Source organism: Perna viridis, chromosome 2, assembly GCF_037379345.1.
Source record: "Perna viridis isolate PV_CMFRI_1.1 ecotype Kerala chromosome 2, ASM3737934v1, whole genome shotgun sequence".
NCBI classification, from domain to species: Eukaryota; Metazoa; Mollusca; class Bivalvia; order Mytilida; family Mytilidae; genus Perna; species Perna viridis.
Window position 1 is genome coordinate 51,276,269 of NC_142446.1, and position 24,309 is coordinate 51,300,577.

The following is a 24,309-nucleotide window of genomic DNA, read 5'->3' on the forward strand; positions in this document are numbered from 1 at the left end:
TCCATTCAGTGCATGGTGTAGGAGGAGTAATGGTTAAAAGATGGGTAATCCTCTGCGTAACGGTAGGAAGGAAGTACGAACTATACGACAGACACTCCTATCACTATATTTTATTGTCTTTTTTTAAAATTTTTTTAGAACGTTTAAACACTGGCTATTTTATAGTAAATTTCTGCCTTTTTTTATTAAGTTCTGAATCATACATGTTTAGTACAAGAATACAACATTAAATTATCGACTGTGTGAATTCACGGATGGACAAATAGTTTGTATCTTTGGATACATGATATGAAGACGTCATGTTAGAAATGATATTTTTAGTGTATTCGATTTTTAGCACGGGAGTTTAGTTTATTTCCACAGAATTCATCTGTAATTAGTCATTTTCTTACTCAAATATATTCTATATTTTACCGTTGAATTCTTGGTATTATCTATGAAAAAAATACAACGTATTCGGACAAATTTATCATGAACACACGAACGAGGTACCAAACTTCATTACATTGATTATCTACACTCTCCCAACTTTACCAAAGACCGGGACTTTTCCATCCCGTTGAATCCAATTTGTCAATAAACATATTGAAAGTATTATGATGACAATAAAAACAATATATCTTAAGCCTCTTTCTATCTTTTATCCTAATCCTGGAGTTTGGGTCCATAGTAACATCTCCAACATGTACTACAAAGGATAGTGATATGGCATTGATAGGATTGTCACTGATCTGACAGTTTTCCCGCGGAATGGATCGAGGGTCGAGAAGAATAACGACTTCAGAGTCATCATTTGTGCTGATTACAATTTTTAGAGGCATCTAATGCATTACAAATATACTAGAATATTTTTTAAGAGGCCGAGAATCAAGGGAACCGTGATTCAAACGGTGATGAAAATGAACTTAATCTCAGGTGTAACGACTAGACAAATACAATACATGTACTCGTAAACGCATAAAACAGAGAACACGAAATAACCAAAATAACAGAATATAATTTAGCAACCTGTACCGTACTCCAGCCACGGTACAGATTGTCTGGCAAGCTATATTCTAACTTGGTTGGGGAATCAATGATCGGAATTTCAACATATTATGTTGTAAGAAAACCCAAAACAAAGGAACAGAGATACCAGAAGGGTAAATGTCCTCTACTTTAGAAACACTCGTTGAAGTTTCAAATGCACCAGAATACAAAGCCCATTTTGGGCTAATTTACGTGTACAGTATACAAATCGTATATACGAATATTTGAAAGATAAAATGTTGGTCACGGGAAGGATGCTCTCTAATTTTCTTGTGTATTGGATGTTTTCAATGCCGATCTAGATATAAACTCGCTTAGAAGTAGAAAAAAAAGTATTCAGTATTCACTAAAATCGAGGAAAATTACTTTAAGAATGAATTAAATAGAGCAAAGATGAGTGTATTTGTTTAAATACTTGCAGATAAAGGAATAGGGGACGTTTATAATAATTCAAATATATTTAATACATCAAATGTACACTATTTCTCTTATTTTCATTTCATTTTTATAAGAATAAATTTTATTAATTTTTCTGTTGAAGTTGGTCCTATAGGGTTTATTTAATTCATTGGTGCATATGATCACAGGAGGTCAAGAGTTTGTTTGTTCGTTGGGGTTTAACGCCCGAGCAGCAATATTTCAGCTATATTCAGGCGATGAACATGAAGTGGATGATAAAATGAACATGAAATGATGATGAAATTAAAAATGGGAAGGGACACAACAATAATGGGGTCGACAAATTTTGATTGCCATTTGAAATAGGGAGAGCTGGGTAGGGTCGGGCAATTTAGCCTCCTGTGGCGGAGCCCTATGGTTCCTACTCCGGGAGAATACCACAATAGGGTTTTTTAACGTGCGAGGAACGTGGCATCTTTCCCAACACGGTGCACCACTATGATTTGCGGTCAGGTTTTCCGTATTATTGCCTGACAACCCCAGCATGTAACATACCAGGGGTACCCCATTCCATCACCTGGAGCACACAACCCAGTTGCTCTGTGGGCAGAGCGCCCTAGCCCCCGGCTAAGGTTCTGAGCAATATTTAGTCGCCTTTTACGACAAGCTTAGCGCTGTTGCAGGCCTATTCTTTTGACAGCCGGACCTGCACAGGTCCAGGAGGTCAAGAGAAAAATACATAATTTTAACATCTATACGAATGGATTATGGCGCAAAACTGGTGAAAACCAATATCAACCCTGCGGTATTGGTCGAGGCCCTGGATCAAGATCTATATCCATTCCTTATCATACCAAACGCTATACAGCATATAGGTCAAACATGACAATAGTAATATATCAGACATGAAATGTTGAACACATATATGTAAATTAATCGAGTTCATATAATGCAATTTAAAAAATCTACAAGTAGTGCAAGTAACAGTAGTACACAAGTAACAAATAAACTCTTTTGTAAAGAAAGCTCTATACTGATTGGCCCTATTATGGTCATTCATATCAAACCTGTGGCGGATAGAGGCATGATATGTAAAATGTCATTATATACATATATATATATGTTCAATACTTTTTTGACAAGTTTAATCCAGAAATATATTTTCATGCACTTAATTGGCATATAAAAGAGATCATTAACAATATTGCTTTAACGTTTAAGTTTTTTGGCAGTATTCTCTTTTGTCAAACGAGTACAATTTCATATTTCACACAGCTACTGACTTCAGGACTCAATTAAAATAGGTTACGCTTTTATAAGTACAATATTTCTTTTAATGTAGCGTCTTTAATGTTTAGTTTTCTCATTGTACATGTATTTTGTTTTATTGTTTTATAGTGCTGGAACCTCTACTAAAGAAACTTTTGATTACGCCTACCTTTTATGTAAAAAACATTTACTAACTTAAGAGTTTTTTTAATGTTATTGACTACTCTGACGAGTCTCACACGGAAGAAAAAAATATCAGTGTGAGGTCTTACTGTATACAAACTCTTAACAGAGTTCCAGAAAAAGGGTGTTCCAGGTTTTATTTGCCCATTTGTCGAAATTTTAAGTCGAACTTAAAACGAATTTACAGAGGGGGATTCCAATGTGGAAACATCGTTGATCCGCCACTGCCATAGTAATTACGAACAATTATTAGTGGGGTAGCACTTTACTGCGGACCTTATAATTTTTTTTTTTTTATCACTATCATTCATCTTTTTCGCCTTTGTAATCCCTAGATGCGATCCGCGTCTATAAATGAAATAATTCTTTGAGTTTCAATTTTATTCATGTCATTTTGTCTTAAATCGCAACATCGTTAAAAAGTAGAAAATAACAATGTTTTGATTTCAATAGAAGGTTGTAACACAACTTAATTTTTAATTAAAATTATCTATGAGGTTTAGGCTTTCTACTAGACATGTACTATTTGTTTTGGGTTTAAAATAGTTTATTTGAATTACTGGAAACTAAACTAAAGTGGCTTTAGAGTAACCCTACAGTATGTAAACATTTTTTAAATGTGAGGTCTTACTAGATTTTAACTCTTTACAGAGGTGGATGCAGAAATTTCGAAAAGGGAACCCAGGATATTATTTGCTCATTTTTGCCCTCATTTTGCACCATATTATTAACACTTTTCGACAAAGGGGAAGGTTACCGCCCCTGGATCCACAATTGCTTTAATACTTATTGCTACCAAATAATGAATAGGGAAATTTTTAAAACAAAACCAGGATTCATAGTTGGACATCTAAAAAAATAAATTATTATATTTTTAAGATCACCTTCAATTTTTTTCGCCCAAGAGACTTCCAGATTAAGTCCGCATCTAAATGAAATCATTTTTAAGTTTCGATTTCATTCGTCTCATTTTTTATTCTAAATAACAAAATCATAAAAAGTTGAAAATAACCATGTATTAATTACAATAAAAGATTGTTACAAATAAGTAATAAATCTATACACACTCCTTATTATTCATTTAACATTCAGATAGTACAAGATTTTATCTTTACAATGAGGATCAAAAATGTGACAAGATGGATTATAAAGATTTGTCAGGGATTTAAGAAGCAAATTATATAAATTATAGGATTAAATTTGAAAGATAAAACTATCTTTATTTTGTGGTTTATTGTGCTTCAAATTATACACAACATAATCAAACTGATTATAAAAATTTCACTTTGTTTATTTCTTGGGAAATAAAATTAAACAGTTACATCATACATGGTAAAACAGAAAAAACTAACCCGCTATTTTTTTAATTATTTTTATTTCTTATAACAAATTAAAGAATATTGAATGAATTTAACTTCAGTGAAGATGTTTCATAAATTCATGGTTGATCTTAATTGGAAATCCTTTCTTTTTTTCCTTTAAATGTATTATTTTCTTAAAACAGGTACATTTTCCATTTTATACAAACCTAATTACTGTGGGAATTTAATAATGAAAAAAAGCAGTATTAATGCTCTCTCTTTCTAAAACAACACTGATTGCTTAATAAACTCTTCGTTTTCTTTGATTTTAAGTTAATCAAATAATAACAAAGACATACACATACTTTCACGCATTTTTAACCCAATTACAATGTAAATTTCAATTTAGCCAACGGATCAATTTTCATCATTTATCCAACTTGTTAAAAATTATGTTTTCACATCATTATGAGTAAATAAATATGAACGGAAATATCAACTCAGAATTCATATTTACCCCCACGGGCAAAATTGGTTGATCAAAAACAGGATTAAAATACAATGGGGATATGAAAACTTTATTCTGTTAATGAGTTAACTGGTCTTAAAAGCCATTGATGTATTGTTCGAGGGATTAATAATTACAAAAGATTCAATTGGTTGTATTGATAATTACAAGTAAAAACAACCCGTTAAAGTATTAGTAAACGTACATGCAATTAAATGGGATATGTAAATTTGGAAAATATATAAATTTGCTCAATCGAGGTTTGGACAGTCATATCAGAACTGTCCAATGAATTAGAAGCTCCATATCAGCAAAGTTTACAATATTCAGAGAAAAGCACTGATAAAACCAATCCTTATTACGAGCGTCGGGTACAGGTTTAGGATCCATAAAAAGTTTGGATATTTGGAATAATTTTCGTTTCAACACCTTCTAATACACGTGTCAGCATTTATCTACAGAGTCATAAAAAGTGAAACAGTGTTGTGATATCAAAGTTTTATTATTTTATGCGAGAAAAAAGGACGGGATTCCACAAACTCTGAAGTACAGGACAAAGTGTTTCAAGATAGCTGGATAATTACCTGTTTATTTTCGCTGCTGGAAATTTTTTGATATTTAGAAAATAAGACTAATAGTGCGACAAACTTAATAATTATAACAAGTGCTTCTTGAAAATTCATATTTACTTGTAGATGGTGTCTTGAAATAGTAACCTTCCAAAAATGTTGGAGGTTGAAAATTTTAGGAGAATGATGCACCCATCTGGTAAGTTTATATGTCTTAATTTGTATTATTTGTAAAAAAAAATGGAAATTTCATAAACATATATATTAGTTTATTTATATACGAAAAATAATTAAATTTTGACTTTGTAATTTTCAATTTTTAAATTCAAAACATTAATTCATTTGAATTCGAAATTTCTCTTTAAAAATTTTTAATTATTTTCGTAAATTTTGTTTCACACTTACTACGTTCGACTCGTTATATAGTACGTATTACATATAATATAAATTTATATTCCTCGTGCAGTTTTGAAAAATGAAATTTTTAAAAATGTTAATCTCCTTTAAAAGCGATTTTCAACAATTTTTTTTAAACCAAAGTAGTCCTTAAAATTGTAGGACCATAATAGACATTTTCTTTTACTAGTTTACTACACATTTATTTAACAGTAGAGTTCAGGCGCTTCTGTGTCTACAGAAAGATAACAAAAATTGACCGAGATAATTTGAATAAATTTGATCAATGGGTAGGGAGACTAAATTAATGAGGATCTTATTAACTTAACTTCATCTTAGTAGTGTGGAATTTTCTAGCAATATCATTCTCTAAATAGATATTACCTTGATTTTGATTGTTACGTTTATAAGAAAATATATGAGTGTCAGAACAATGACGACTTTTTATCGGAACGAACTCAACAAAAAATATATATATATACAAAGATACAAGTGCTATATCATATTTTGAATTTATCAACCTTTAAGCATTCAACATCAATACAAATTATTGATTTATTTATCAGGTTTAATTTTTTTTCATTAATTCAAAAAAAAAAAAAAAAAAAATACACGTATATTGGGTAAGATTAATTTTGACAATTTTGAAGAAAAAAAAACGGAAAAAAGCGATAAAATAATTACTAATTATTATTAATACAATTATTTATTCATAAGCCCAGAAATTTATGAAATTATTTTCATTGATTATTTTTTTTCTTCATTAGGGTTCCTTCCACATGCCAACATCGAATTTGATCATCATGCTGGAAATCAGCTCTATTATCCGACAGCAACCAGACCGGAGAAACAGAACCCTTTCATGGACTGGGCCAAGAGAACGGGGTCCCCTCCCGTACCGTCCCCTGGATCTAAATCTGATGGAGAAGATGAAGACGATGGTATGTCTTATGCTTTAATATATTCTTAAATACATGATCTCTAACTTATCGGTTCTATAAAGTTAGGTTTTTGCAAGAAACAAACCGAGGATTTTTTTTACTTTTGATTTGAACTTATTTTAAATTTCTTAATTATTTTTCATGACTTAATGAATCAAAATTCTTTCCAACGGTTTTTCACACGAGTTTTGGACGTTTTGCTTTAAGTGAAAGTGAATAAATTTATTGGATAATGTGTTAGTAAAATTTGCGATATTATTACTTTAGAAAACACTAACACCGATCGTCAGCAATACTACTTATAGGCCGTACCCAAAAAAGTCTGAATATCAGCTATCCTTGGTTGAAATTTGGAGAGCTATTTGCCGGCCACAAGAGCGGAAATACCATTCATGCTTTTGACCACCCTTTCACTATTTCCGCCCGTAGTACTTGAGATGGACAATTCTTTAATCTTTAATGCCGTTTACTAATCTATTTGTCGTAGAAAACAAGCGTTGCTCAGATACAAAAGGACCATACGATAATTTTTGCTTTAATAGAACAAATCTGAAAACGTGTTGACATAAGCCACATTATCACCGCTCTTAGTGGCGACTACTGGACACAATCTTTGATAATTGTTATAAGGATTATATTGTGTAAAGAATAACCCAATAGTGTTCCACTTGATCTTTTGTGACACTAGAAATGGACAAAGGAGATAGAGAAAAGGTTTGCGGTGAACTTATTTGTAAAATATTTAGTATCTTGTAGCTGAAACCCATCTTAATTTTAAATCAGTATTTTTCTAGAATAGAAAGCTTGCCGAAGTATTTCTTAAAAATGCTATTTCATTTGTTATAGAATATCGACCTTTCACTCCGCCTCCACCTAGAGAAAGACTCAGCTATACAAGATACCAACTAGAACTACTCAACGGTATATACTCAAAAGTCCGATATCCGAACAGCTCACAGAAACAACTCATAGCAAAACGAGTCGGCATTACTAGGGAACAAGTAAAGGTAATTTAAAAATCCAACAACTCTATGAACTAACTAAGGGGGTTTTTAACGTCCTTGACTACCCTGTCGGGTCTAGCACGGACGGAACAACTCTATGTCGAGTTTACTTCCTTAAATATTATAGTCGGGATGCAAAAACTCGCCTAAAGGGGCCGCTACAGAGATGTCTATTTTTTTTACTGTATATTCGACAAAACTTTTACAGCATAAGGATGGGACATTCCCTTGGACCCGCATATACAGTACATTGAAGTAGATCTTAGAACAGTACTCCATCGCTGACGAATTCTACAGTAAAATCTATTATCAGAATCAAATCGAAATACATCTAAATGAAAACGCCGCCTTCTGCAACAATTCAAACGCTGGTAAAACAGTCCATTAATGGTACATACTTGTATACAAATGCACTCAAAATGAATGAATTATTGATATTTTTCTTAGAATACTTTGCTTCATTTCGTACATTTTTTATGTATTTCTAAGCAAACATTATTGATTTTTTAGATTTGGTTCCAAAATCGTAGACGGAAAGATGTTGTCGGGAAAGACAAAAAACCAGATGACGAAAACAAGAACAAGGGTGAAGATGAAAACAGCGATACTAGCAAAACAGCAAGTGACTCCGAAAGTCTCAGTGGCGAGGACTCGGAAGAAAAGCAAGAAAGCAGCATGGTTCCGACAGCCGTAATGAAAGGTATCATAGGCGAATTGAAACGATTTGAAAACGAACCTGCAAAAGGGAAGAAGAAAAAGAAATCAAAGGCGATGCGTCAGAAACAGATGAAGAAAAACATTTCTAATGCGTTGATGCATAGTTCTTACGATATGGTTTCGCCACCCAATCAAGTCATACCTAATTCTCAGGGATCTGCTACTACCTCAACAAATAAACTGAACCATTCAATTCAGTCATCTGCTTTCGAATCCCCAAAAGACTCCATCGGAAAGTATCCGCAATCAGTGTCAACTTTTCTAGAGCAATATGGTATACATGGTCTTCATCATGGCCAACCAATACCGTACCCATTACAACACGGCATGGGACCTACACATTCTGGATGTGATTTGCCGGTTTTATCTGATTTACTGTCGTTTAAAACAGGCCTTGAATCTCGAACCGATGATACTCTTGTTAATTCTAATACTTCACCAAGACCTATAAACAACTCCCGACAGCATTCGTGTGACAATCAGGTACCAGTCTCAGTGCCATACGGTTTAAACCGATTTTATCCGTTTCCATTCATAGCTGAACAACCACTGCTGTTATCATCTCTAAGACATTCAGATTCTTTCAGGAACCACGTTTTGCCTCACGCGACATATCCCGAGGATCAAAGTACTTTCCAAGCCCTTCCGATCTCTGCATTGAACAATCCGTACTATCCCCACGCTTCATCAGTTTCATGGCCTAATTCATCACAGTCGATACCACAGTCTCACTTCACCCAGTTATAGCTGCTATACAAATGATAAATTATGACCTTTGTTGTTAATTTGTAATATTTGACCGAATTGTCATTTGTATCATTATGTCGTTACTATATTGTTAAAGATTATAGTTTATAGCATGTAACAGTTGTGTTCTGTTGTTTTGTTGTGATTTAATTTTTTTTTATATTATCTCTAACAACCTTGTGATCTCAAGGTAGCATGCTCAACTCGAGAGCGGGGAGTCGGGTGGGGGTCCGTGGGTTCGATCCTCAGCCGAGTCACTGACGACTGGTTGACTCGAGATAGTTTCAGATTTTATTATATACGCTCAGACACATACATAAATGTGTTACATAAAGTCAATCAGTTTTACATGAAGAAAACGACATAGAAATGAGCTATAGATATGTAAAGAGCGAAAGGTGATTATTCTATCATAGTATAGCAGATAGGGTGTTAAACCACAATCAATCTACCAATCTCCACCTCACAAGTTGACAAAACTGAAGCAATTATAACAAACAAATCCAATCCACAACAGTGTGTGTATCATTGTAACACTGCGGCATACATCTCACATAAACAAGCACAGAAGCTCTATGTTGGTAATTAAAGAGGGAGGGTGGCGGTCTTGACTACTCTTTCGGGTTTTGCACTTTACGCGGGGTTCTTTTAGCCTATGTTGTCAGTATATAACTAACAAGTGTGTATGGCGTTGCCTAGCCTTCGGGATACTTGACCATAAACTCGTTTAGCTACTGGGATGCTATGTTGAAACTCTGGCCTACTGTCAGACCCTAAATGGGTCTGGTCAAGCATTTCAACTCCACCTTTATCGGAGGGACGCCAGCTGAAGAGTCAGTAGGTGTTTTCCTTCAAAATTCATACAGGTACTCGACAAGTGTCACTTATTCCAAAGTATATTCGTAGTAAATCTTTTTAATTCGTTTTTACCATATTATTGTTGAAATAAAATCCATCAAACCAGTAAAACGATCAAGAATAATATTGAAATAAAGCAAATACACTCATAACTTTTATTATTTACCAACATACACATGCACAAAACAGATATGTCGCCAATATCACAAACAGCATGGAGCAAGACATACGGACACTTCTGGACAGACATGAAGCTACTTATACTGCACCTGCTCCTTTGCTAATTATAAAATATTTTACCCAAACATGACAGGTACAATTACACGTCATTCGACTCAATTAGCAAAATTTCAATGTGGTATCTTTTATACAAAAAAGACCCAAACATATTTAAGTAGTAGTTTTTAGAAATATGAGACGCATTCATGCATACCAAAAACCCATGTAGATTGCTCATGAATTGCCATTTTACAGGAGTTATCGTTCTTAACTTGGTTAATAAAAGATGTATGGATGGTTTCAAAATACAAATGACTATAGTTAAGTAAATATGACGAGCATTTCTGGGAAAAAAACATCACTTATTCTTTGGGTTTTCATGCAACTTAATGGACTTCCATAATTGGCAGAGTCTAAAAAATATATTAACTATTCTATTCAGATGTAATTGCAGAGGACTTTAAGGCTTCGAGAAAACACTGTTAACGAAAATAATATAGGTTGATTTCGTTTGTTTCAAATATGCTTTATGGTTGAAAGTAGTTCTGGGTACTGTTTTTTTTTTACAAACAATTTGCTGTAATACTGGTCTGACTTAGATTAAATAGATGAAAAATTACACCACGAGAGCTTCTGACCTGAAAAATAAATATCACGATTCACTATTTGTCATTTATAATGAGATTGTTAGAGACAAATCGAGCTATTGAATATACAAATATACCGAAAATATGCATAGAAATAAGCCTAATACACATTTATACTAAGAACATGTCAAGATAATTGAACTTGAAAAAAATCCGTGAGATCGGTGCAATCAATATTTAGATGCGGAATCCTTCGTCTGCGTGTTGAAACCGAACATTACGCGGGTGAATCCATTTTTGAAAGACTTTGTCGATAAAATCAAGGACAAGGTATATTTCTTGAAATTATGTACCTTTTATCATGGAACTTAGACGTACAATTTTTGGCCATATTGAAGGAATTGAAATTTTCAAAACTTCACCAAAATGCGAACAATTAATACAACTTTTAAAATATTTTCCGAGATAAAATGCAAAATACATTTTAAATTCCTATTTGAAATGCAAACAGTTCTTTTTTTTCAAATTATTTTTTTCCTTTCTTTCTCTTAACTTCTGACAATCTTATTCACCCAGTTGACTCTTGTGAAGTGACTTACAGGTCCAAGGCCGGTTATTCCCGCCTCCTGATTTAAATCTTGACTATTGATTGACGTGTTACATCATACTTACTTATAGTTCCTGGAAAATATGACAGCGAACCTTTACCTTCATATCATATATAATCTATGCCAATTTTAAATGGAGTCTTAGTTACATAGTTGCTTTTTTGCTTTTTACATATTTTTTTTGTATTACTGCTACTCAAAATTAGTTCACAAAATAACCCCCAATTTAGGATTGAGTTGCTGGTATTTTTTTCAAAACCTGTGAGAAAGCAACAGCAGATTTTCGAAACTACACTCGCATTTCTAGCCGTTTTTACCATGTGTAAATACAATACAAAGCATAACTACCTTGATGGTGGCCGTGTAGAAGCCCTAGATGTTGGGCGGGATTTACTCGAGGACGAAGGCCGTGATTTACTAGAACCACTCCCACGTCTTTGCCTTTCACTGCCCGGTTCAATAGGAGTTGAACCAAATATCTTCTCCAAACGTCTTACATATTTCTTTTGACCATTTAATAACTCACTGTAAGAAAAAAAAAACAACTTAATTAGCGTTCGAATACATGTTCATATATGTATTTACAATTTAACCAGTACAGATATAGACAATGAATGTAGTATACAAAATAATCATCGAGTGTTATCAATAATGTGATGTGGAACCATCGAAGACCTACAAAAGACCACCAGAAAAACTGAGGTATCTCACATTTAAGTGTTGGTGGTGTACGTGAAGAGAGGAAGAAGAAAAAGAAGATCATTTTTTTTTCTATTTGTACTCCACAGACATTTTAGCATAATGACTTATTTTATAATGGAGTTCTCAAGATAGCTTTCGAAGCAACGAATTTCTTGAAAGGAAAAAAATCTGACTATATCTAACATGCAATGAAGCTCTTTCTGTGAGTAGGTCTCAAAACCACAAACGATTGCACTCAAAGTTTCTCAAGGTGTCTGGATAAAGAAAGGAAGGGGACTAAATCTTACAACCAAATGCATAAAGTAGTGTAGTGAACATTTTTTTTTTTTTGGTTTTTCGAATAAGGCTAGAGAGACAGCATCATGTACTTACTTAAAGTCAATTTCTCCATCATCATTAGTATCAAGTCTTTGAAGGAGCTGGTCTATCTGATAATCTGTCACTGGAATACCTGCACCCTATAATATTTAGCATCTCTTCTTGTGAAAAATAGTACATAGGATTAAAGATTCTTTTCAATAAAGTTCGCCATGGTGATTGCATATCGATGCCCCAACTATCAAATATGCAGTCGGACTATAGTCCACAAAACGCTTTAGCAAGAAATATAGCCAGACTGCATATTTGAAAGTTGGAGCAAGCTTCTGTGCATGGCATTGAGATAAAAGGCGTTCAAATTTTCGGACGAGTGTAGTGTGTATTTTAAAGTCGTTTTGTAAAAAAGCAATATCATTATTTCTATTTCTTCTATCGCTTTCTGCTGACTTATTTTAGATAACTATCTAGTGACTATCAACAATTTTATTTCCCGCGGAATATGGAGTAAAATTATGCTTTTAGGTTTTCTCCTATGTAACGAGAAAGGCCAAGTAGCTCAAATTAGGTTGGTCCATCATGGCATTTTTTAGAATTGTGCAATTTGCACTGCAAATTTTTCCCCGTTGGATACAATCACACACACACACACACACACACACACACACACATATATATGCATCTTAGAGACATAATTTACACATTTATAAGTAAATTCGTCTGAATATAGCTGAAATATTGCTGCTCGGACGTTAAACCCCAACAAACAAACATTTATAAGTAAAAAAAATAGACCAAACCAATTTCATTACAATGGAAAAGGGACTAAATGCTTTATTTTCCGGTTATTTGGGTAGGTTGATCAAGCAATGTTTTTAGTATTATGTATTTTTTTTCCGATTGACACTATTTACATACCTGTATATATAATTTTAGAATAAAAACTAGAAACACATTATTCGGATCTCCTCAGGTTTATACCTTTAATCCTGTTCGGAATTCATCCTCACTTATAGACAGGCTTTTATCTGTATCCAGTCGATAGAACAAGTCTACCCACCGTAGCTTCTTTTGATGCACATAGTCCATTAATTGCATAAAAGGGTCATTCAAGAGATTGTCTTCCCGCTGTTTTATTGCAAATTTAAAAATGTCATTTTGATTTCTAAATCCACCGTGTATACACCTAAATCTTGGTTTTGTCTTTAATATTTCTTCTAATAATTGAGAAAATTCACTCGATACAGACACATCCTGAAAGAAGAGAGACAATTATGCTTCGTGTTTTAAGTTGTTCATTGAACAACAAAAAACTAAGTAAAATTTAAATAACTGTTTTTCTTCTACATTCGTGATTGTATATTTGTGTACTGTTGCCCTTCAACAAAAGTGCATTGAAAAACCGCCATTTTTTTATCGACAAATGTTACTATAGGATTGCTAACAAAAAACGCAAGAAAGCTAATGAAGCATGTTTACAAACACATTTGCATGAACCCAACTGAATGAGCTATACCCTGTCATTGTTTTAGACAAAAGTTCCTTTTTTACTTGACCACAATTTACAATGTCATACTGCACGGACCATCATCCTTTCATCAAGAAAAATGGAAGAAATCACACACACACAACATAAATAAAATGTCAATGCACAATACATATTTTCTGGAAAAAGAAACTAGCTAATAATTGCCATCTATAAATAAGAAACTTTGTTCACTAGGCATATGTTTAACAAAAGAGCATCCACAGACGAAGTAATGCTTTATACCATTAACCGCTAACTGCGAATTAAAAGAGAATAAAAAGGGTACAAAATAAAGAAACGAAATTAAACATTTAATATCCGGCCTTTGATATGGGTTGTACAATATTTTTTCCGTTAGTTATTTCATGACGATTTTTAGTGCTCACGAGTTATCGTTCCTTGAATATACATTTAAATACCTTTATTTCCAAAACTTGAAGTCCACAGTCTGGATGGGCCTTCAATACATTTAATGCTAAACAGGCTCCTTCTGTGGTTATTGGGTTCCTTGACAACTGAAAAAAATTTATAAATTACATTTTAAGGCTTTAAATTATAAATATATAATACGCCAGGACCATTGACATATACATGTACACCATAGGGATCCACCCGTCTTTATTTATCGACAGAAATTTGCAAACGTCGATAAGTTTATCTGTTCATTTTAACGTCATCAAAATAAATTATGCTTAAATACACATACAACAGCACAAATGGTTTCCGACAGAAAAAAAATCAATCGAATAACATTTAGTTACGTAATAACAAACAAATCTTTGAGAAAAAAATAACTGGGGTGAATTGTTATACGACAGAAAAAAGACTTAACAATATATCAAGTGAAAAGTCACGAATGCCGAAGAACGCCTAGTTTAACAAATGTGCAGGACTTGTTCCGTGCACGATTAACATCTTTAAGCTCTCTTGCCACGTTTTGGTTAATTGATGAACCTTTTTATTATATAAATTTTCTCTATGATTTATACTATTTTCAACAGAATTTTGAATATTGTTACCGACGGAATGATATTTTAGCAGGAAAAAGTCAGAGAGTGAAATTACCAAGTTTTCAACACATGGAACATGCTATCTATATTATAATTTGTATTTCACCTTCAGTTCAAGAAGTATCTTATTGTGTCCAGCACTCTGCATGATACTTCCTGTTCCGGTCTGTCTTATTCTATTGCCCGTGAGATCAAGTCGTATTAAAGCTTCCAAATCATGTAAATATTGGGCGATAGTGGATGCTCCTGTATCTCCGATACCGTTATACGACACGTCTAGCTCTTGAAGCGTAGTGTTATCCTAAAAATTAAGATATGCAAAGCACAATATTTTTTTACAGAAACACTTCATACAAAATGATGCAAATGCACGGAAACTGATTGAAAAATTCCTTTAATGCTTCTTTCTATTTGATTATATTACTACTGATGAGAGGTAACTCCTTGAAACACGTGTGCAGCATTTCGGAATTTGCAATGTATAATGATTGGTATCTTTTGTATTTTTACCAAGATTGATTCTATTATATATCTAGCATTTTTTTAATTGACAGCAGAAGCTATATATGCATTTGCACCAATAATAAGTCAACTAATAACACTTCCAGCATCATTATATACTTAAAAAATGAAAAATTTAAATGCTATGGCCTGTGTTTATATATTCCATAAGAGACGTAAAGAACATAGACAATGTTCAGAAGTAATAATACCTGTAATCCTGCAAACAAACATTTTATACCATTTTCTTTCAAGTAATTCCATCCTAAATTCAGGACTTGGAGCGTCACATTACTTGCTGGAATGAAGTCATAAAAGAGAATCATCTTTTACATTACTTTATCTTTGTCATCCGTGATTTCTTTTTTACGAAAATAAGTTCCTTCAATTTAAACTTGTGATTTCTCTGCAGTATTCTTAATAAAAACAAAAATTGTAAAAGATATAAACTGTTTTCACCGAGTCGATTGATAATTACATTAAATTCTCTCCCTCGAGAAAAAAATGGTCTGTTCCTAATTTATAAAATATTAATTGATTTCAAAAAGACTATAAAACAATTCAGACACAAAATTGTCCACGTACAGAGTGCTTTTCCAAGTACCACACCGCCTTCATCGCCAAGACTGTTGTGGCTCAAATCAAGAGTCTTCAGTACAGATTTCTACAAAAAAGATAATTATATCCATTAGGACTACGTATACTTTAGCAAAAACAATATGTGGTTGTTTACGTTAAAATGGACAATTCATATTGGTTTGGGTTTTATAAACCCATCTCTGTTGTTTTAATTTTAGAAGAAAAAAAAGAATGATTTTGGAAAATGATATGTATATTGAATATAGATACACAGTATATTCGGTCTTGGAATTATTGTCGGCAGGACTCCAGATATGTGATCGATGCTTTTTCATCAGGGTTATGATCATAATGACGCAACACTGTTTTTCGAATGAGAACAGTTTTAAAAGTGACATAAATAAATATTTAACTTTACCAGAATGCACATTAATCCTAAATATACTACGATTTTTTGCTGAAGTCTTTTCTTTTCAAGCCAAAAGAACGCAATTTTATCTCTTTTTTTTTTGTTCATTCAAATCTTGAACTTGAACTTCGTCTAAATAACATTTTTTAATAATTTAAGATCATTGACAATTTCTTAATTATGTTGCTTCCAAGATGAAAATATAAATTCTTAGTTATTCTAAATAACATGATTTTAAAGTCTAGACCAAACAAACACATTTGAGACAAAGTAAACAGATTTTTCATGCCAGGTTTGGAGTCACTACTGGGCTTGCGTCTCTGCGAATAGTGAGGTGGAATAGTAACCCTGTCGGGGAAGTATAGGATACAGGGTAATGTCATCGTATCTAGAAGGAATCGAAAATCAAAGTACACATATGATAAAAGTTGACCTCATACTTGCTTAAGTTCTATTTAATTCACTGAATTGCAAAATCATACCAGTAATTAAGTTTCTGTAATTCGTATTAAATTTAAAAAAAAAACTTACATAACTGTAAAGTATATCCCCAAAGTGGCAAGCATCGCTCTCATGAAAATTGTTACCTAAAAAAACAGCAAATGACCTACATCGATATACTCTGACTTCAAGGGCAAGTCTTTTAATATCTACACTAACTAACAGTTAATTTAGATAACCGTATTAATCCTTTTTGTAAAAATACATAAGTTACTACACTTGTTTTTAAATCAAAAGTTTACATGGTTCAGATTAAATTTACAAATGATATTGAAATATTTACGATCACAACCATTCAATAATTTTCCAAGCATATAATGTTTGACAATTAATTTTCAATAAGATGACATACCAGCAACGTTCAGGTTTGCAATGGCTGCATTGTCTTCAAATAACTGACTCAATAACTCAGCTCCGTACGAGCCGAGGTCGTTTTCCGACAAATCCTAAAAAAAAAACATATGTCTCAGCTGTTAGAATGTTGAACGGGGAAAGTTCTAAAACATAAAATTATGATTACATTCTTGTTCTTAGTTTTTGTGCTTAAAAAGTTTTTGGGAGTTAACAGCGCAGCAACTGATATATTCCATCTTATTGTTAAACAGTCAGTTTAAATTTTAAAGTTGTTCCAATTTATCATACTGAATCGAAACTTTTAAGTTTGGTTTGGTACTTTTTGGTACTATTGTTATGATTACAAAACAAATCTTCAGTAGCACTCCACATAAGAATCATGCAAAATGTGATTCATGGTTGGAAAGTTTACATTTTTTATTATTGATATTTTGTTTAAAATGTCACAGTAAACAGCAAAGTAACATGTGGCTTTATATATAATCCATGTCCATAAAAGAAAAAAATTATGTGGAATGTACAGTAGAATTCAAAATTAAGGGAGACAACTCAGTAAATAACATTAATACAGAATAGAAACTATTAGATTTTTCATGTGGATTATCTCCTAAGAGCAGACAGATTGGAATGAATAATTATTCATTTCACCATATAGACCTATAAAGCAACTTAATCACAAAAAAAAAAAAAAAAAATATGTAGCTTTTTTCAGAAGTATCACATTTTACAGAATTTGCATGATTCTAACAAAGACTGCAACTTAACAACAAATCTAAAGTCTATTTTCTATTAAAAATAATATCAAATGATGTTTTGAGTGTATCTGATAAAATAATATGAATAACTCAAATTCGACTTAAATGTTAATCTTTAAATATGTATTTAAGATGCATGTATTATAGTATTATAAAAATATACTAGGTAAGCTCTTGAACAAACAAATCTTAAGGACAAAACCCAAAGTTGCAAGTTTTTGAACATGGTTATGTTGAGTTCATGTTTATTTACTTTGTCAGTATATGTTTCTCTGTACCTGATTAAAGATATATAAAACACTACTAATATCATTATAAGTTCAAAATTCGAAACGAGAACGAAATATTTAAGATGTTAACACGAATTTGTTATTTCAATATTGTATATAATAAGCTTAAATAAGAAAACAAAGAGAATGATTCTCTTTAATAGAAAACAAGTACTATCTTGAAAAAAAAAACAGATAGCCGACGCAGTAAAATTTTGTTCTTTTTTACTTCCAAGTTTCTACATTTCTTTCAAGAAAATAACACATGGCACGCAATTTTTTAGGTTCCGATAAAGATTTTTTCGAACGCAATTCCAAATTTTCGATATAGATTTTTCAAACGCCACAAAGTTATCAGTATTTGGCCAATCGGGAAAAAGAACTGCGATCAGGTGACTTGCGTTTCCATAGAAGAGCGTCTTTAAGGTCAAAGGGTAAAAAGCAAAACTATACCGACAGCATCGGAAAAACCTTACCACTGTGGATATTGTCTCATTTTCTTTCAGCATTTCTGTAATCTGTTTGATGCCAGTTCTTCCTATAAAGTTTCCCGATAGTTCCAAATGAGTTACCGTGTTATCAAACTGCAAGAAAGGTATAAGTTGCAAAATACACGCGCAATGTCAATTTAAATTTTGAAGAAAATTCTATCGTTTATGCCTGAGAGGCTGAATTTATTATTTGCATATAATTATGTTAACACTTAGATTGCTTAACAGACATTTTTTTGTGAGTGCATTGATTAAATTTCTCCAATGTTTTGGTTTGAATAATCATTTAAATGATATATATACCACAATATTTGGATTTGAACGATTGTTATAATATTTGCGGTCATTGTTAAAAGTAGACGAAAACCACCACACTTGATACAAAAAAAGGTTTTATTGTAAATGGAGAACTTGTCGTGGTATATTTGTTTAGTGTTTTGTGCCGTTTGTTACATTAAATGACATTTAACCTAAATAATGTCAAAATTAAGACCCTCCATTTCAATTGTTTAGCGGTTCTGAAAATGCATAGATAAGTAGGAAAAAATGTTGAAAAATATTATTCAGGATTTCTCATACCATATAAGAGGTTATTTACGCGGTGATTTAATTTTCGCTATATTCGGGGTTTAAGTGGAAATGCGAAAACTAATTCACGCGGAATATTATGAAGATAGAATAAAGCTTTTCATCTTTGTCTTATTCATTGAACAGATTGTCTGCCGTGAAAATAACATTACGAAACAAACCTTCCTCAAAAAAAAAAAAAACAAAAACAAAAAAAACAAAAAACAACAACACTTCAACACTTTCACGGTTTACTCGAAAAGGAAGTATGCCATAACTTACAACTAAGCTGAGTGCGACTGCTTTAGCTCCCTGTGGACCCAGTCCTTGGTTACTAACGTTCACCTTCCCTTTCTTTAGCCCACGCAGAAAACTTGAGGATACGGTTATTCCATACTTTTTACAGGCTTTCTCGTATACTATCGTCGACTTCTCGTCTTCAGGGATACAGATTCTATGAGGAAACTCTAAAAAATTGTTTTCAAATAGGAATGTTTAGCTGGTAATTAAATTTGGATTTGAAGAATAATATCATTTACACAATTTATTTGACAATGCTTCTAAATTCTTATAACAAAAGAATACAACAAATATTTATGCTGTACTAATGTCTTCCTATATACTTGCTTTTTTTTTAAAGTTGCGTGTTAAAACTTTTACAGAAAACTGTATAACCATAGGCAGAGACATTTTGAACTAAAAAATTAAAATGTGTTCAAATGGCTCGGGTTTCCCTTATAGATGCTCATTATTATATAGTCTATCACCGAAAACCACAACAGCGGACCCCTCTAAGGTCAGTCAGGGCCCTTCGGTTTTGGAATGATGAGATCAGCCACCTGTAACAGTGGGAATGTATTACCTGACAACCACATGATTCTGGGATGGTATTTATCAACATAAAGTAACAAGTATGTTGTTTATTGCAAGTAAACGACCATTTTACAGTCTTTCTTTCTCCCTGTGTTGACATTAAAGCAAGTTTGATATTTTCATTTCTTATACCTTTGACAGAACAAACTTCACATAAATTAACAATTTCGCTACTTTGAAAGCTTCTCGTGAATAATTAACCTGTTTGTTGAAGAAAGGTATACTTTGTATGAAATCTATAGAACTGAAGATATACAACATTGTTATCTGAGAAAAGGGACATGTTTGTTAGTAAGCAACACAGGACAAAAATATACAAAGCGAAATTAAAAACTTAAACATGGACACTGTTACTTGCAAAATCTTTTCAATAAATGGATCACTTAATTATTTTAAAAGTCTTGATAAGATATATCGTAAAATATCCACCAATAACGTAAATATTGAACAATTACGTTTTATCACTAGTTTATAACAAAGAGATATTTATTCAATCTATAAAAAATGGTGTCTATCTTGAGTGGCAATCTATCACTAAAATAAGAAGGGATAATATTTCGAAGTCCATAAATAAGTAAAGAGAGTATTTCTTTTCAAGTCTTTTTAAATTTAAGGACCAGTATATCGGTTTTCGATCACTTTAAAAAAAAATAAATCTTTCTAAGTGATATTTAGAAAATCACGAATGAAGTATTGTAACACAAAGAAAATGAAAATCATATTCGAGTAATCAAGGGAACAAAGATTCAAGCGGAAATCAAAAGAATGTAATTCAGGGACAAAGACCAGACAAACAAAACAAAGAACATAAACTAACTAAAATAACACATACAAAGTAACAAAAGTAAATGAGCAACTTGGACTCCACTTAAAACTGGGAGCAAAGGTGCAAAGTTGTTTTTCATGCATCTTGTATAGTTCGTGAGAAACCCGAAGACTTATAACATTGCATATTGAGATGTGTCTCTCTTGAACAAACCAGACTTGTTCAGACATAGTGATATCCTTTCTGGCGATAAACTCTGAGGTTTCCCAGATTTTTAAGGGAGTCCGAGTTGTATTGAGTTCATGGTGGTTATTAGATACTTTTACACATTATATACAATAACATGACCAAGACATAAAAAGTGACACAAGTTAAGACCATTTTGTGTCAAGGTACAGTCTAAACATTACTAGTCAATAACAAACTATACATATAATTTGTTTCGTCTAAAATATTTATCGTAGATTTGATACATCCGAGAAGACACATTCATCCATTAGAAATCATAAAAAGAACGAACCTATATTATTGATAAAAGCAAAACCAATCTCACCAACAAGGAATGATATTTTGGGACCTGGTGACATTTTCGTTAAAGAGTAATCAAGGGAATTGAATTTCGAGCAGTAACCAAGGGAAGCAAGATTCCAGCGGAAACCAAAAGAATGTAATCCAGGGACAAAGACCAGACACGGAAAACAGACATACACAGCAAAGAACATAAAGTAACTAAAATCATACAAAGTAACAAAATCAAATGAGCAACTCGGACTCCAATAAAAACTGGGAGCATTGACCAGGAGCACCGGTAGGGTAAGCGTCCTCTGCTTTTCTAGAAATACTCGGCGAGTTGCTCATAAAAAGGCAAGTCCAGGGTAGATAAAAGGGGAAAGGAAAACTATGACACGTTGAACAAATCAGTTCTCACGATGCTGATGGATACACCCAAGAATATATTTTAAGGGAAAAAAAACAAAACCAAAACGGGGAGAACACACAAAAGAACATGACATAAACATAACCGCACATACAAAGAAACGCGAGCAAATGAGCAACGCAGACTCCATAAAAAAACTGGGTAACTTCAGAGTTTATCGTCTTAAAGCATATCACTATGTCCAAACAAGTCTTATTTGTTCTATAGAAACTTGATTCAACATGCAATGTTCAAACTTTCGGGTTTCTTCAAAACTACACAAGGCACATTAAACCAAATTTTGTCTTAAAGCAGCACAAAAAAGCCTAAAGGAAACACTCGTACGTAAGAATTTATATACAAGTAATCAAGGGAACCAAGGTTCGAGTGGAATATATTCCAAGGATAAAAAAATAGACAGGCAGAACAGACACACATAATAAAAAAAGCACGAAATAACACAAATAACAGTTACAGAGAAAAAAAACGTAAATGAGCTACCGGACTCAACTAAAAACGGGGAACTTGGACCAGTTACACCAGCAGAGTAAGCGTCCTCTGTTTTTCTAGAAACACCCGGCGATTTGATCAAAAACAGCCACGTCCGGGGCAGACGAAAGAGGAAAGGAACTTAGACACGATGCACAAATCGGATCTCATGGTGCAGATATACATCATAACAACCCACTCATGCTGATGACCATAACACCTCTGTATTGATGACTTCAATAAGCAAGGCATATAATAGAAGGTAATGAATGGTTTAAACAGATGCATTCGTCAATACGTAATAATTAAAAAAAGAAATAGTAAAATATTTGTCTCTTTTGTCGAAATCGTAAATAAGACCAAGAGATATTCTTATTGTTACCACTTACCGGTCTTCTACCATACTGTAACCATATATTTATTACATAAAAAAAAATGTATCTAGTAGAGCAGAGAAACAGTTTTTATTTTTTATAGTTTTCATGGTTACCTAAAATCACAATTTCTAATTGATATATTATATTATTTTAACCGTGTTATTTAATTAACTTACTATCCTCTTCAAGGTCTGTATCGAAACCTTCATCTTCGTCCGGGATGTCTATATCTACATCCGAAACTGATTCTCTACCGCGGGTGCTGACTTCTGAAGGCGGTGGTGTCTGTGTCACTTCCCTTTCAGATGTCATCATCGCAGCACATTTTATAAATGTCAATATGCGTTTTCTATTTCAATACTTTGGATGTATGAACTAATAATCCAATAGTTAGGTCTTCTGCATTATCAAATGGTATCTCACTCTGAAAATGTTAGTGTTAAAATCTCCTAGCAAACATAATTGGAATAACGCTTTCTTTATAGACTATCACAATTTCAGTAGTCCTTCATTCCAGGAAACCACTGTTTTCATCCTATCTCTTGTTTAGTTATAGAGTGGAATTCTTCTTGACATATTCCGTAACACGGTTTTAACCAAGGGAATTACTGTATTTTATCACGAATGAATAAGGCTTTAAAATCAATTTCATTTGCAGTAGTTTAAAAAATGAATGTAAGATATGACACAAAGCAAATAGAATAAAATACCAAGGTAGAAATAAAAAGATTACGAATATCAATATCTTTCTTTAAATGTGTATTTACTTGGGAAACAAATTAGCTGTAATTATTGTCCACGTGAAAGTTTAGGAATCAACTTACCTATCATGCCGTTGGTCGATATGTTCCCAAAATTACAACTGTAAAATTTCCTAGGTCACAGGTATGTCAAAAAACTTTAGTACCTTACACCCTTCTATAGGAGAATGTCACTTATGATATAAAATTGCAAATGATTTCAGTATTTGTAAATCGTTGATCAAATGATTGAAAATTATTTGTCTCTCGCTAATTATTTTGTTTTCCTTCAAACCGTCACCATTACACTCAGTTGATAAATATAACTGTCTTACTCGACTTAACCAAAGAACGGACCAAGAAGATTAATTCCCCAGCAAGTGAAATGAAAGTTTGTGTATCTAGATGATATAACGTACAAGTTTTGGACTTTAAAGGGAGGTCTGGATACCAAATGAAAACATACGTATCGAAAAGAAGAGATTACTTTTATCTGACGGCGGAGACGTTTTAAAACTTATTCATTAAATTATTGGACTGTTTTCATCGTATAAATAAATACTGTTATTCCCATTGCATTTCATTCTGAAGTAGACTTTTAAATTTTAAATAACTCTCTTCTCCCCCATGTTAGCTTATTCTCAATACGTTTTTACTCTTTTGAATCATTAATAGAATTTGAAAAGGCCTAGCTCGTTTTAACTGTCAAACGATTAATCCCATTTATGGCTGATAATTGAAAGTCGAGGACAACTATCTTATTAAAGCTGTCTTTTCATGGCAATGCTAATCAAATGCAAAATTCTCAGTCTGATTTCTTTTTTAATATAAT

At 32.7% G+C, this 24,309-nt stretch overlaps 2 protein-coding genes across 4 annotated transcripts; one reads left to right on the forward strand and one right to left on the reverse strand.

Annotated features, from left to right (window-relative positions):
- Nucleotides 1–5,414: 5,414 nt before the first annotated feature.
- LOC148625678 (uncharacterized) lies at nucleotides 5,415–9,211 on the forward strand. The gene is made up of 4 exons (XM_088569351.1): nucleotides 5,415–5,469; nucleotides 6,422–6,595; nucleotides 7,442–7,602; nucleotides 8,110–9,211. The coding sequence occupies exons 1-4, from the start codon at nucleotides 5,415–5,417 to the stop codon at nucleotides 9,061–9,063; spliced, it is 1,344 nt and encodes a 447-aa protein (XP_088425477.1). The 3' UTR covers nucleotides 9,064–9,211.
- An 851-nt stretch (nucleotides 9,212–10,062) lies between these two features.
- On the reverse strand, nucleotides 10,063–24,007 carry LOC148625679 (uncharacterized). Of its 3 annotated transcripts, none has more exons than XM_088569354.1 (14): nucleotides 23,562–24,007; nucleotides 22,914–23,161; nucleotides 19,599–19,783; nucleotides 18,735–18,842; nucleotides 17,233–17,326; nucleotides 16,911–16,966; nucleotides 15,977–16,055; nucleotides 15,604–15,689; nucleotides 14,997–15,191; nucleotides 14,300–14,395; nucleotides 13,334–13,606; nucleotides 12,410–12,495; nucleotides 11,684–11,860; nucleotides 10,063–10,778 (listed from the first exon to the last, which is right to left on the reverse strand). In XM_088569354.1, the coding sequence occupies exons 2-14, from the start codon at nucleotides 23,050–23,052 to the stop codon at nucleotides 10,757–10,759; spliced, it is 1,596 nt and encodes a 531-aa protein (XP_088425480.1). In that variant the 5' UTR covers nucleotides 23,053–23,161; nucleotides 23,562–24,007; the 3' UTR covers nucleotides 10,063–10,756. The 3 variants fall into 3 exon arrangements, with proteins under 3 accessions (XP_088425480.1, XP_088425479.1, XP_088425478.1); XM_088569353.1 differs by having other exon boundaries at nucleotides 22,914–23,345; XM_088569352.1 differs by having other exon boundaries at nucleotides 22,914–23,371.
- Nucleotides 24,008–24,309: the final 302 nt, after the last annotated feature.